At 40.0% G+C, this 15,830-nt stretch overlaps 1 protein-coding gene across 1 annotated transcript; it reads left to right on the plus strand.

Moving 5' to 3' along the window:
- The first annotated feature begins 283 nt into the window (after positions 1 to 283).
- LOC143435755 (uncharacterized) lies at positions 284 to 14,837 on the plus strand. Its single transcript, XM_076919208.1, has 4 exons — positions 284 to 411; positions 11,042 to 11,168; positions 11,369 to 11,429; positions 12,600 to 14,837. The coding sequence occupies exons 1-4, from the start codon at positions 409 to 411 to the stop codon at positions 14,542 to 14,544; spliced, it is 2,136 nt and encodes a 711-aa protein (XP_076775323.1). The 5' UTR covers positions 284 to 408; the 3' UTR covers positions 14,545 to 14,837.
- Positions 14,838 to 15,830: the final 993 nt, after the last annotated feature.

Raw genomic sequence — 15,830 nt, forward strand, 5'->3', positions numbered from 1 at the left:
AGTCTACATTTTTAGCTTGCTTCACAGAAAATTTTCCATGTCCTTTAAAGTGAGGTCTAGAAAAAAGCCTATATATATTTTATAAAATGATTTTTATAATTTTTCACTCTACACTACTGCAATACCAAACTTCTCAGGTCTAGGACAGTTCTGTGCAGAGGTGGAAGCCCAGGCTGGAAACCACCCTGTTGCGTCCCTTCACAGCACTTTCTCTCTAGTGGGAGCTGCCCTTGTCACTCAGATCTCAACAGCAAATCAGAGGCTAGAGACGGACGGGCCAGCCGGGATAGGGCGGGTACTTCCTGCTCGCCACTCGGGAGGCTCGGATACTTTCCCCAGGTCCCGTGCCTCATTGCTGTGACCCGCTGCCGAGTGCTGTGAGGGGAGCGGGCGAGCTCAGCATCCGCGATGGTGAGCCATCGTTCCTAGGGGGGTGGGGGGAGCCGCGGGACCCGTGCGGGGTTCGTCCCGGGGTGCGGGAACAGGCGGCGAGACTCTGCGTCTGGTGTGATTTTTGTTTGTTCACCTGAAGTCCCTCCACCCCACCCAGGCAGAAGCAGGACCTCCGAATGACTTAGATCCCCTGGCTGCGCCTGCCTGCGTAGATTTGGGGGCGTCTGAGCCCTTGGGTCAAAACATCCCTTCACCTTGCAGTACGCGTCTCGGCTGCTTTTACTGTCTCCAGACTCGCCAGGAAGACAGATTTGCTGACTCGCAGAGCCCGATTTTCTCTAGTGTCTTCTAGAAGTTCGGCACTTGGCATATTAAGGTGTATGATCTATATGCACTTAATTCTGTGCAGGTGTAAAATCTGTATTATAAATGCATTTGCACTTAGATGAGACTGATCCAGTCATGTGTTTAGTAAGGTCAAATTTGACACTATTTTAATTGTGTTTTTTTCTTCTACATGTGTTTCCATTTTCTGTTGATTTCTTTATATTTTCCCAGACAGTAATGTGCAGTTGATCATTTCCCATTCATGATTACCATTCCTCATCAGTTTTCTGTAGTTGGAGCATAAATTATCAGAATTTTCAGTGGACCTCAAAAGTCTATAGTCATATAGGATACTGACATCCAGGCTGGCAGCAAACATGATGGTTTGCTTTCTAATCGAGGTTAGCTCAGCTCCCTGTTAAAGTGGGCCTGTCTCCATGTGTCCCTGGAGGATGAGTCTTTAACTGCAAAAAAAAAACACAACAAAACAAACAACAACAACAAACCCAAAACCGTGTTCTGGATTGAGGAGCTTCAGTTAACAAGAACGGTAAGCCAGTAATGGAGCAGTGGGCGCCACAGAGCAAGGTTAGTCCATGTAGGAACTGCCCATAACTACAGACTGATGGATTAGGCCTCAGTTTTTATTTTTGGCAGGTGGTGCTATGTGCTGAATTCTCAGTTGTGCTAAGGCTCAAAGCCATGCTACATTCCCCACTGGTCTTAGTGAATGGGTTAAATTATGGCTTTGGCCTATTTTAGTTTAAGATGTGGGGCCCCACCTTTAATCCAATCAGAATGAAAATTAAACCCCAGTTAGTGCTGAAGGAGAGTAGTTAGCCAGAGGACCAAGAGAGCAGAGACTAGTATCAGTTACTTCCCTAACCATAACCAGTGTTCTGTTGTTGTTTTAAGATTTATTTATATCAGTACACTGTGACTGTCTTTAGACACACCAGAAGAGGACATCAGATCCCATTATAGATGGTTGTGAGCCACTATGTGGTTGCTGGGAATTGAACTCAGGACCTCTGGAAGAGCAGTCGGTGCTCTTAACTGCTGAGCCATCATGGCAAGGCTTTTAAAATTAGTACTGAACAATTAGCAAAGAAACAAGTTTCTTTCCAAAGCCAGACATAGTTTCTTTCATATCATGAGAAATAAGCCTAAGCCTTTTCCATTTGTGGGAGCATTTTTGTAAGAGAATCTGAGTGGTTTTCAGTCCAGAAACTTTTAATACCGTTAGGTGTTGATCAACCTGTCTGCTTAGTTTGGAAAGCATCCAAAGAGACGTTTTTAATCACACAATTAGTATATGCATACAGAAGAGGCTTAGGGTCTTGATAATACTGTTCTCCAGATGAATTAACATGTGAAGCAGAACATTGATTTGGGCATCCCCTAGTCACGGTGAGTTTGGTCAGTCAATGGCTGAAAGTCGGGTAAGTTCCTATGCATATGTAGTACAAAAGGGGCCAGATGTCTCAACATAACCAATACTTGTACCCAAATTCTGGCTGGGAATATTTGTCTCCATTCCCAGGGCCCCTTCCTGTGGCATAGAGACTGATTCTCCAGGTTATTCATGTTTCCCCAAGGCTATAATCTTTTTAAAGGAATTTTCCAGGAAGCGGCTCAGTTTCACAAACCCTATTTTTACAATGGAAACTCCCTTGTTTCTGGCAATTAGGCTCAGCTGCAGGGCATGTGAAGAGTCTTAAGGGCTGTATTTCCATCTTAACAGACAAACTCCAGCATTTTTCCTTGCTGTGATATAAGTAGACATTTAAAGTGGGCATCAGTAAGGAAAGGTCAAATGTGGATTATTGGTCTGTAGTTACATTAGGTAATACCTTTCCTATATCTCAACAGATACAGTTCTTAGTTCCCAGGTCTAGACATGAGGGAAGTCGGGGGTTAGACCATTATCCTATATTCATACCAGATATAAGACTCAGGGAGTAGACCTGGAGACCCATTGAAATCTTAATTTTCATGGGTTCATCGTCAAGAGACAGTTGGTGTCCACTTTTTGATTTGGGTGTGGCGTAACCAAGCTAACTTCAGCATCATAGGAGTGGAGAAAATCAACTTTCAGTGTTCGATCAGATCAGCTTCTCCCTTCTCTTGGCTCAGACAGTATCATCGGACTGGAACAAGGGCAAACTGGTAGTAGCCTTGGAGGTAGGTTGCCTCTCTGATAGTCTAATGAATAGTCTTTATAGAGGACTGGAGTGCCTGTAGTGACTTGATAAAGAAGTAGTTGGAGAACTCTGTCAACTATAATCCTGGACCTGTGAAAGAATGTAGAAGGTTTTAATGAACATAATCTCATGATGGAGGACATCCTCCCTGTGTGGAGTTCAGCAAAGTAAAGCAGTGGGAAGAGGCTGCCCATCCTTGGTAGATTCCAGCGAGGGGTTCGTTTACGATTTTGTTCATCTTTTCTTTATAAATGTCCAATTTATCTTTTTACCTGGCCAGAACTTGAGGTCTATATGGACAATGAAGTTTTCAATCCATGTCTAAAGCTTTAGACCACGTGGGGAATACCTGTCCGTCAGGCCGGATCTTGGTGAAGTCAGTCTTCCTAGAGTTTGGGGATCTTGCTCCCTCATTTGGACCCTTTCCTGGTTAAGGGCTCTCTGTTCTGGATTCACCCAAGCACAAAATAAGCATCTGGCCGAGACATGCTATGCTAGGCTGTCCAGTCGAGGTATAACGTACTGTGGACTAAGCAACTTAGATAATTTTGTGGACCCCAGATGAGTAAGTTGGTGAAGGCTAGTTACCAACTGTCTTGTCAGTTGTTTGGGGGAGAATGATCTTTTCCTCTTGTGTCTACATCAACCTGTAAGTCTGAGCTGTGCGTTATTTCTTTAGTATGGTGTCTTAGTCAGGAAGGGGTCCTGGTATATCATTAGAATATCAGTAGGCCCATTGTTCTTGAGGTCCTTTTTCTGGCAGCCAGGTCAGAAACCCAGCAATGGAGGACAGCAGTTTGTAGTGGGAATCCAAACACCCTGTAGGAAAGCCAAGCTTTTTGCTGTTGTTGTTGTTGTTGTTGTTGTTGTTGTTGTTAGATGTCTTTTTCCTCAGTAGTGACAGGCCCTCTTTCTCTATAGATCATGCTATGCACATGCCTGGTAGTAAGGCATAGTGACTCTTCCATGTGTTTGGTGGTGGACTCCCTCTTCCCACCTGAGAACCTGGGTCAGATTAATCAGTCCTGCTTTCTAGACTGAGGTACCTGGCTGGGCCCAAATTGTTTCAGTAAAATAAACTCCTGCAGCCCTCACGTACCTGGTTTTACCTTTCATCTGACAGTCATGGACTAGGATCTGTGTCATCAGACAAGACGGGAGCTGAATTGTTTGTGGTAGGTTTCTCGGTCCACGACTGGAGGGTGTACCCGTTACTGGGTCACAAAGGCATTAGACAGCTAATGTTTTGTGGTTTCTAAGAGGAGGGTTTCAACCATGTCATATGGTGCTGTGAGTATATAATCTTGGCCCAGAGTTACCTTGACTGTTTTCCTTCAGTTTTAAGGAAACTTGTAGTAGCTGCCATAGGCAGGTGGGACATCCTGTGCCTACAGTATCCAGTCATTTGGGCAATTATGTCCTAGGGCATTTCTATGGCCCTAGAGTTTGGGGTAAAATCCTTTTTGTCTTTTGTTTCATAGACAAACAAATGAAAGGTTCTGAGACATCTGAAGTTGCTAGGGTTGGAGTTAGGGGTGAGCAGAAGTCAGAGCTGATTTTTTTTTTTTAATGTATATTGACTTTATTTTTTTTAATGTGAAAATCTTTATTGAATATTTTATTTACATTTCAGATGCCATCCCCTTTCCCCATTTCCCCTCCCTAGAAAACCCCTATCCCATCCCCACTTTTGCTTTTATACTGTTTTTTAATGTTAATCAAAGGCTTTATAAGTTTGGTAATGCTCAATATCAATCAGAAGTGTAACCCAATACCCAACCTAGATATATCAACTATCTTTGATTGGCAGGGACACGCAAACATCCACCTCCATGTCCCCCCACTCTTGTCATCTAGCTCCTCCTCTCCTTCTCCTTACTCCTCCCACCTTAGCTCCTCCTACATATCACCCTTCCTGTTAAAATAAAACTTTTCTCTTAGAATACAATTAGAGCATAACTATACAATTTGTGTCAGTAAGATACAAGATAGACCTAATGCCCAGTCCATCATTTTGTTGACTAAACAGAACCTCTGTCATCCCTCCTAACTAAAAGACTTAATTCTGAACCTGGCTTTTTTTCTTGGCTTTAGAATAAATGTCAGCTGAAAACCATCCTCTCAAACCTTTTCTCTCAAAGTAAATGGCCAGGATTGGCTATGAGACTATAAGTCTTCCACCCGTCAGAAATCCAGAATGACTGAGTTAACTGAAATTATGGGAAGCACAAAGCATAGTTTCTAAAACTTAGCCAAATTATAGAGACTGCTGAGCACCTGGACCGTCCCTATACTACAAACGTTGGAACATTCGATCTTCAGCCTTCCGGCCCAGGATCATCTGACAGACCTAGTGATGGAGAATTATTAAAGGCTGATTACTCTGTCTTGGCAGATATAATCAGTTGACTATTCCGCAAGTGTGTCCTTTTCTGGGCAGTAATTTGTCTGTAGATGGAAAGAGGCAATTCTTGCCTAGTGGCTGTCTCACCCCAACTGGAGTAACTCCAAAGATGCTCAATTTCTTCTTAGAATCCAAGACAGGAAGCTGTCAGGAGCAGACAGGTTTCTAATCAAAATGGACATTAATACAGAAATGTTTGTAACATCAATTCTGTGGACTTCTGACGTTTTGAAAACCAACTATCCATGTAAGGCAATCTGGACTGTTGTCTGTTAACTCCTCTCAGCTAAATAAAATATAGAAAACACTCTAATAATAAACTTAGAGCCATGAATTTGCTATAGTCCCTTAACTCACAGTCTAACCATCTCAAATAAGTTGAAAAAGTTAAAGGACTGGGTCTAAGCCTTGTATTCCTAAATGTGTTATATAGGCAAAATGCCTATGAGAGTAACAATATTAATCTCACTTTTATATCAGTAAGAAGCTCATACCAATGAAAACCTTAAATTTGAAATCAAAGTAAATTTTGTACCATTTAAGAAATTATAACTTCATCTTAATAACAATTATACATATTTCTACCAATAGGTTATGGCTATGCAATAAATCCTTGCTAATCCTCCCTGTTCCAACAAAACCACTACTTTTCCCTAGAAAGACAGCCCAATATTAACCACCTTAGTCCCCAAGCCCAGGGAATAGGGGCACCAACTCTTCATTAACTTCTTCAAGCTGATTATGGGTGTTAAGATATTAGAAGAGGGGCAGGGAGAAGAGTAAATTGATAAGCCTCTGACGTCTGTGTCTTCACTGCATCCAGCTGCAATTCCAGGACATCAGAGGTTCGAGCAGGTCTCCTCAGCTCACTTGATAAGTAGATACACCAAGACTGTGTATTCTGCAACATACAATTCTCAAAACAAATTTTAGTATCAAGATAATTTTTTGTTTGAATTCTGGAATCTAGTCTTCTGGCAGCCTGCCTCTGTCATGTCTAATCCATATAATTCTGGGAGTTGCTATGAGGGTGTGCTCCCACCATCCTCCCATTTTCACCTCCCTGCTCTTAAATTCTCCCACACTAGGGAATCCAAACTTTCAGGCACCAAGGCCCTCTATTTCCACTGATGCCTAACCCCTTACCCCCTACCCCCTCCTCCAATTACTATGAGGGTGTGCTCCCACCATCCTCTCATTCCTGCCTCCCTGCTCTTGAAATTCCCCAACACTAGGGAATCTAAACTTTCAGGTACCTAGGCTGTCTACTTCCACTGATGCCTGGCAACGCCACCCTCAACTACCTATACATGAACCCTTTGAGTTCTCAGGCTGTAGATTTTAGAATGGCTACTCCAGGTTGTTTCTTGGGGCCATTTGCTTGAAAATTTGTTTTCCAGCCTTTTACTCTAAGGTAGAGTCTGTCTTTGTCACTGAGGTGGGTTTCCTGTATGCAGCAAAATGCTGGGTCCTGTTTATGTATCCACAGAGCTGATTTTAAAGCATCAGATGCTTTTGATTTAGTCTCAAGTCTAGATTAAGGGCTTAGTGCCCTTAATGCACAAAGATGTGCTGATGTATAGAGACCTTGCTGTTTCACAAGCTCTGGTTTCCAGGGGCAGCAGTATCCAACTGTTCTTAGGAACTCTTGAACCTGTCTCTTTGTCTTTGGATTTGGGATCTGAAGGAAAGCAGCAGTCATACTCTGAGACAGGCTCCTTCTGTTTTCCTTTACCTGGTTGTTAAGGTAGGATGCCTTCTACAAATTGGCCTTTCTTAGCCAGCGTTTTGTAGCCCAACTTCTGAGACTCTTTCAGAGCCCCTCAGTGGCTCTCTATAATCTGTTTTCTAGGAAACCTTTGACAGAAAGACAGGGATTCTGTATTTAGTGCCTTTAAATTCTGGGGCAACCTGGTCCAGGTATATTGCCCATGTAACCTGCCACAGTGTTTGTGCATTTAAAAGCAAAAACTCACCTCTGCCAATGGGAGGCTTGTCGCATCCCTCTCGACCAGCAAGAATGACACGACTCCAGAGCTCTTCTTTTAGCAGTTTACTCAGGAACCTTGAACAATCTTCTTTTTTTTTTTTTTCTTTCTTCTGCGCTCCCCCCCTCCCAAATACTCCAGGAGCAACCTACCCCGGCAAGCTACATGGCGCACAGAAACGAAGTGGCGCACAGAAACGGAAGTGGCACAGACCATCAGCCTTATCCATATTAGGACTTGTTTTTCTCAGAGAGCACTCGCCATCACCATCGGGCAGGCAGGAGGCGGAAGCTGGTGCCATCTTTAAGGCACGGCACATCGCAGTTCTCCACAGAGGCTGAAGAATGCATGTTTTGGTTCTAAGATGGTGTGCACCTCTTTTTCTGGAAGAATCAGTTCTAAGCAACTCCGAGGCTACAGGTTTCTTCATAGGCAGAAGAGGCATATTCAGGGGTGACTTGCCGGGCACCAGAACTTGTCTCTTCAAGTCAGGCAATATGGACTGCAATTTCCTCTTTTGTTTCTATGGTCGTTGGGTATTGTTTATCTTTTGATTGAAGGCAGACTTTCAGCTACATATTCTTCTGGCAGAGAGTGAGATACCAAAATTTTATTGGGTTTCTGTAAATATTGCTCTGTCTAGTTATCTAAGAGGGCGAAGAGTGTCTTTCAGGTTATACAAAATATTTTGCTAAATTTATTTATTTATTTATTTATTTATTGTTGTTCTTAAACATCTTTTTACTTACATTCAGCAACTGAAACCTACTTTAATCTTTTTTTAACTTTAAAAGTTTCTTTTATGAATGTGGGTGCCCTTGCATTTGGAGCATAGATGTTCAGAATTGAGATTTCATCTTGGTAGATTTTTCCTTTGATGAGTATGAAATGTCCTTCCTTACCTTTTTTTGATTACTTTCGGTTGAAAGTCAATTTTATTTGATATTAGAGTGGCTACTCCAGCTTGTTTCTTGGGATCATTTGCCTGGAAGATTGTTTTTCATCCTTTTATCTGAGGTAGTGTCTGTCTTTGTCACTGAGGTGCATTTCCTGTATGCAGCAATATTCTGGGTCCTGTTTATGTATCCAGTCTGTTAGTCTATGTCTTTGTATTGGGGAATTGAGTCCATTGATGTTAAGAGACATTAAGGAAAAATGATCGTTGCTTCCTGTTATTTTTGTTATTAGAGGTGGAATTATGTTTGTGTAGCTATCTTCTTTTGGGTTTGTTGGAAGATTACTTCCTTGCTTTTTCTAGGTTGTAGTTTCCCTCCTTGTGTTGAAGTTTTCCATCAATTATCCTTTAAAGTACTGGATTTGTGGGAAGATATTGTGTAAATTTGGTTTTGTCATGGAATAGCTTGGTTTCTCCATCTATAGTGATTGAGAGTTTTGCTGGTATAGTAGTCTGGGCTGGCATTTATGTTCTCTTAGGGTCTCTATGATATCAGTCCAAGATCTTCTGACTTTTATAGTCTTTGGTGAGAAGTCTGGTGTAATTCTTATAGGTCTGTGTTTATATGTTACTTTACCTTTTTCCCTTACTGCTTTTAATATTTTTTCTTTTTTTTGTGCATTTGATGTTTTGTTCATTATGTGATAGGAGGAATTTCTTTTCTGGTCTAGTCTATTTGGAGTTCTATAGGCTTCTTTTATGTTCATGGGCATCTCTTTCTTTAGGTTAGGGAAGTTTTCCTCTATAATTTTGTTGAAGATATTTACTGGTCCTTTAAGTTGGGAATCTTCACTCTCATCTATACCTATTATCCTTAGGTTTGGCCTTCTTATTGTGTCCTGGATTTTCTGGATGTTTGGGGTTAGGAGCTTTTTGCATTTTGCATTTTCTTTGACAGTTGTGTCAATGTTTTGTATGATATCTTCTGCACATGAGATTCTCTCTTCTATCTCTTGTATTCTGTTGGTGATGCCTGCATCTGTGACTCCTGATTTCTTTCCTAGGTTTTCTATCACCAGGGTAGTCTCCCTTTTAGATTTGTTTATTGTTTCTACTTCCATTTTTAGATCTTGGATGGTTTTGTTTAATTCCTTCACCTGTTCGGTTTTTTTCTTGTAATTCTTTAAAAGATTTTTGTGTTTCCTCTTTAAGGGCTTCTACCTGTTTACCTGTGTTCTCCTATATTTCTTTAAGGGAGCTATTTATATCCTTCTTAAAGTCCCCTATCATCATCATGAGAAGTGATTTTAAATCTTAATTCTGCTTTTCTGATGTGAAGGGCTGTGCAAGACTTGCTATGGTGGGAGAACTGGGTTCTGATGATACCAGGTAACTTTGATTTCTGTTGCTTATGTTCTTGTGCTTGCCTTTCCCCATCTGGTTATCTCTAGTGCTACCTGCACTTACTGTCTCTGACTGGAGCCTGTCTCTCATATTATCTTGATTGTGTCAGAACTCCTCAGAATCTAGCTATCTCTGTGATCTTGTGATCCTGAGATCCTGGGTGGAAGACCTCCTGGAACTCAGGGATCCTAAAATCCTATGATCCTGGGTATGTTAGAGCTCCTGAGAATCCAGCTTCCTCAACTGCTCTGAGTGCAGTGGTTCGTGGTTCCTCTGCTGCTCTAAGTGCATAGTGGTTCTCCTGAGATGGGTCAGGATATGGTGTCTTCACAGGAGCAGATCTCCTAGGAGTCTGCCCCAGCAAAAAGGACCAAGTGAGAGGTTGAAGGGGAGTGGTATTCTGGAGAGCAGGGTTTGCATGGGTGATGGATCCTGAGTGTCCCAGGCTCCCCGCTGCAGCTCTGGGGTGTAGGGTTGTGGGGGGAGGGGTCTTACCCATTGCTCTGAGTACAGTGGTTCCTCTAGGATGGGTCAGGGTATCTGTTTTTAGTTTTTTTAAAAAACATTTAAACTATATGCATGAGTCTTTTGCCTGTATTATAGATGTGAACCATGTGAAAGACTGGTGTTTACTGAGGTCAGAAGAGCATTGGATTATCTTAGCTTGGACATAGAAATGGTTGGGAGCCTCAAAGCCAGGCTTGGGGATTGATGCAGGTCTCTGCAAAAGCAACAAGTCTTCTTAAGTGTAGCATCATTTTTATATAGCCTGTTGTTTTGCTGCCAGTGTTGATTTTTTTCATTACAACAATCATTTATTAATTGAGAACTTTTGAAAACTTTTTGATCTGTCAATCAGGAACTTATTAAAAATATTTTTATAAAAATATATTACCCTTAGAGTTTGTACAGAGTCACTCCAGTTTTCTGGTAGATAAGTGTATTTCTGGAGTGAATTTAAATCTTTGGAAAAGTTGACCTTGAAATCATAGAGATTCTCCAGTCTCTCATTCCTGAGTTCTGGGATTACAGGTGGGCGCCACCACACCCATTTCTCAATCTATTTATGAAGTTAATAATTTTGTTACAGTTTTGCTGATCCATCCTCAGTAATGCTGCTCTGCTTGCATGTCTCTTTGTATGTTAGTAGGTATTTGTCCTGCAATGCCATATCATATTCAGTGTGCACAGTTACTCTCTTTTTCAATTTTTTAAAAAATAAGTTGGTGATTGTGGTTTTAGTTCTATAAATTAATATGTTCAGCACAAAAAATTATGTAAATATATTTTCAATGAAGTATTCATTTACAATACTGTCACTCTCACAATTTCTATTACATATAGAAACTTTACATATAGTATAATATATAGGAAGTTTACATACAGTAAAAATATATAAAGTATGCATACATATGGTATACTTTAGGATGCAGTGACCTATGAGGATGTACATGTGAACTTCTCTTGGGAAGAGTGGACTTTGCTGGATTCTTCTCAGAAAAGTCTCTACAAGGATGTGATGCTGGAAACCTACTGGAACCTTTCTTGTATAGGTAACTATGGGAATTTTCTTTCACTTTTTAACTCAAGGGAATAAGCCTTTCTTAGAGCTTGGTGCTCTTTTGTGATTTTTGATTGTGAAAGAGCAAGAATGTGATGAATATATCAGCCATTGCTCTGAGGTTCTCTGAAGATGATAATGTAAATTTTGCATAATTTCCAGTAACATACATTTTCTGGTGTTATATTTTAGGCTACAATTTGGAAGACCACAGTATTGAAGATCATTGTGAAAGTTCTAGAAGACATGGACGGTAATTTTAATGTACAAGTCAATACATGTGTGCCTCTAAGGATATTTTAATGTACCCCGAAGTTTTAATGAAAAAAATAGTGTAAACAAGCATAGATAGCTTTGTAGGGATTATTAAATTCTCACAACACCTTACACCTCAATGTCAGGTGTTGTGGTCCGAGCTGCCCCATGTTGGGGGCCAAAAATGTTGAGAACCGCTCTACCCCACACTTGGGGGCCAAAATGTTGTGGACCGCTCTATCAATATTGGAACCCACACTGCCAAAAGCCTTGGAGCTAAATTGTTAGAGCCCGCGCTGCCCCAAGCTACTCTGGTCTACGGGTTGGGGTTCAGCAAGAGAGAGAGTGAGAACGGACATGAAGAATGGAGACCAGACAGAGTGTGATTCAATCCCGTTTATTCTTCAGTCTCTCTTCCTAGTCCAAGTCCCAAGTCTTGAGTTCCTAGTCCCTAGTTCCTAGTCCCTAGTGCCTCCAAGTTCCAGGTTACTTCCTCCAAGTGCCAAGTGCCTAATACCTAATAATCGTTTCTTCTGTCTGCCTCTCACCTTTTATATGTCTCATTTCTAAGCCACGCCTTTAAGTCATGCCCTTAGGCCTTGTCTCTAAATCTGATCTCTAAGTCACGCCCTTAAGTCACACACCTTTAAGTCTCACACACCCAAGGGAAAATCCTGGGTATCTAAAACAAGATGTTATCAGAGTGTGCTCAGCTGTTGTAGGCTATTGTAAACAAGTCTCTTGTCAGGGTATATGGCTCAAGATGGCTGCAAGGATGATAGCCGCCTTCTGTCGGCTCCCCACAGTCAGGTAGCTGACTAGTGTTTGCAGAGTATTCTATTAAGAGACAAAGAAAGGGAACAAGGCCTTAGCAGTTACCATAATTTTAATCATAGCCACATGGGAACTATGTTTTGTAACTCTCCACTCACTTAGTTTTACACCATTCAAGTATACAAAACGCATATACATTGATTAGGGTTTTAGTGTATCTCCAAGACCTGTTATAAGCAAATCGTCCATAGTTTAGTCAGAGGAGCAGTTTATGATTGTCAGGAAGGTTGTTGTGGTCGAGAAACTTGAATCCCTACACCACATGTCTGAGGAACGAAACATTAAACTGTGAATGCATTCTATACAACTTTTCTTTGTTATTCTTCCTTAACAGGCATATTGAGAATCCTTCTAGGTATGAGCCACATGATCCTAAGGGATATGGAAAGAAGCAGTGTACCTCTCTCTTCCCAAGAGCATTTAGAAGATATTTAGTCAACCCAACTATGAGAAGATGGGGTGAATGTGATACAAGTTTACAAGTAATTGGTTTTACAGCTTCAGTGGGAATACATCAAAATGCTGTCATTGGAGAAAAGCCCTATGAGTACAAGGAATGTGGGGAATCTTCTGTCTGTCCTGGTTCACTTTGCACATATATTATGAATCACAGTATAGGAAAATATTATGAATGCAATCAGTATGGGAAAGCTCCAAATTCTTCCAGTTCTCTTCAGAGATATGAAGACTATCATATGGGAAAAGGAACTGTTAAATGTAAGCCTAGTTGTAAAATCTTTACCTGTCACAGGCATCTTCAAATATACAAGAAAACCTATAATGAGGATTATCTCTATGAATGTAAACAGTGTGATAAAGCCTCTTTAGAATTAGAACAAAGAACTCATTTGAAAATGAAATCAAATGAATATAATCAAGAAGATAAAGTCTTTGTATGTCACAGTCATCAAGTAGATAGCACTAATACTAGGGAAAAGAAGTATAAATGTCATCAATGTGGTAAATCTTTTGCATGTCCCAGTCATCTTCAAATACATGAAAGACCTCATACTGGAGAGAAACTCTATGAAGGTAATCAGTGTGGTAAAGCTTTTACATGTTTCCATACTCTTCAAATACATAAAAAAATTCAATCTGGAAGGACGCTGTATAAATGTAATCAATGTGGTAAAGCCTGTGCAAGTAACAGTGCTCTTCAGGTACATGAAAGTATTCATACTGGAGGGACACCCTATGAATGTAGACAATGTGGTAAAGCCTTTGCACGTAACAGTACTCTTCAAGTACATGAAAGAATTCATACTGGAGAGAAACCATATAAATGTAATCAATGTGGTAAGGCCTTTGCAGATAACAGTGATCTTCACAGGCATGAAAGAAATCATACCAGAGAGAAACCCTATGAATGTAGACAATGTGGTAAAGCCTTTGCACGTAACAGTACTCTTCAAGTACATGAAAGAATTCATACTGGAGAGAAACCATATAAATGTAATCAATGTGGTAAGGCCTTTGCAGATAACAGTGATCTTCACAGGCATGAAAGAAATCATACCGGAGAAAAACCCTATGAATGTAGACAATGTGGTAAAGCCTTTGCACGTAACAGTACTCTTCAAGTACATGAAAGAATTCATACTGGAGAGAAACCATATAAATGTAATCAGTGTAGTAAAGCCTTTGCACATAAAGATTGTCTTGACAAGCATGAACGATATCATACTGGAGAGAAACCATATGAATGCAGTCAATGTGGTAAAGCTTTTGCATGCAACAGTCTTCTTCACAGACATGAAAGAACTCATACTGGAGAGAAACCATATGAATGTAGTCAATGTGGAAAAACTTTTGCATATCGTAGGAGTCTTGACATGCATGAAAGAAATCATACTGGAGAGAAACCATATAAATGCAGTCAATGTGGTAAAGCTTTTGCATGCAACAGTCTTCTTCACAGACATGAAAGAAATCATAATGGAGAAAAACCCTATGAATGTACTCAATGTGGAAAAGCCTTTGCAAGTAACAGTCAGCTTAAGATTCATGAAAGAATTCATACTGGAGAGAAACCCTATGAATGTAATCAGTGTGGTAAAGTCTTTGCAAGTAACAGTCATCTTAAGGTGCATGAAAGAATTCATACTGGAGAGAAACCCTATGAATGTAGTCAATGTGGAAAAACTTTTACATATCGTAGGAGTCTTAACTTGCATGGAAGAAATCATACTGGAGAGAAACCATATGAATGCAGTCAATGTGGTAAAACCTTTACATGTAACAATCTTCTACACAGACATGAAAGAATTCATACTGGATAGAAACTCTGTGAATGTAATCAATGAGGTAAAGCCTTTATATGTCTTAGAACTCTTCAAAAGTATGAAAATATTCATATTGACAAAATGCTTCCCAGGAAACTAATAAATGAGGTATAGTTCTGCATCCCTCATTAATTTCCCTCACCAAGCTCTCTTACTGGTACATGAGTAAGATTAGAACAGTTCCATCATTGAAACATTATCTCCTTTTCAAATAGTAGACATAGTATCATCCAAAAATAAAGGAATACAGGACTCTTTGAATAATAAAATCTATTAGCAAATGAAAATGATATTCATGCTGTCAATTTTTGTACTATATTACTTTATTCTGACAAATTTTATTCTTAACAGTTTCTCAGAAACACAAATGAATGGCAGAGAATTGTCTCAGGGAGTAAAAGTTGTTGGTTCTAAGCTTATGACATAAGTTCCTTCTCTTGGATACCCATCTTACTCATGCAGGTTTTTCTCTGCACATTACATTTTGGTTACATGCACACTGACATACCAGCACATAAGTATTGTTGAATTCAAAATAACAGACAATGAATTATGGCACATGAACACTATGACACAGGGATATACATAGAGTTAGAAAGTCTTAAAGAGATAAAATTAACAAAGCAAAGAAATGAACCAAAATATTGAGATCATAGACTACGTTTACTAGTTGTAATTAATACATTGTGTGAGAGAGTCCATATATTTAAATGGCTTTCTTTGTCTCTGTGTTAGTTGTTTTAAATTAAATGAATTTGTGTGCATTGTCAGAACATGGTTTTTGAATGCCATCATGTGAGAAGAATTCTAACTGCTTGTGAGAACACTCTAAAAGAAAAATAATAAGACAAAAGTTTTTTGACCTCAGTGTCTTTGAAACAATCATTCTTGAACTGTATTTTTGTGCTTTTCTCAGGTGCTACACATAGGAGTTAGTTTTATTACTCATTTATTACTTTTTATTACTCATTATTATTTGGTGTTATTCAATTCATATCCTTTATATGTCTTCCTCACAATATTTTATCATCTATATATTCTTTGATTTTTTTTTTTAACTTTGGGCACAAATGGCATCAAAACTACATAATGTTTTGAGGGTTATCCGAAAAAACTCAAGGTCACATCCCTTTGAAGAGACATAATGTCAAGTCAAAGGAAGAACCCAGATTCACTGGAGTCAAGGCTTATTTTTGCTTTTCTTTAGGACACTAAAAACCCTTTGTGGACACCTGGCAGTCTGAATCCACCTATGTTAGATGCATGAAAAGCTTCCAAAATAT

The sequence above is a fragment of the Arvicanthis niloticus genome, chromosome 22 (genome assembly GCF_011762505.2).
Source record: "Arvicanthis niloticus isolate mArvNil1 chromosome 22, mArvNil1.pat.X, whole genome shotgun sequence".
Classification (NCBI taxonomy): domain Eukaryota; kingdom Metazoa; phylum Chordata; class Mammalia; order Rodentia; family Muridae; genus Arvicanthis; species Arvicanthis niloticus.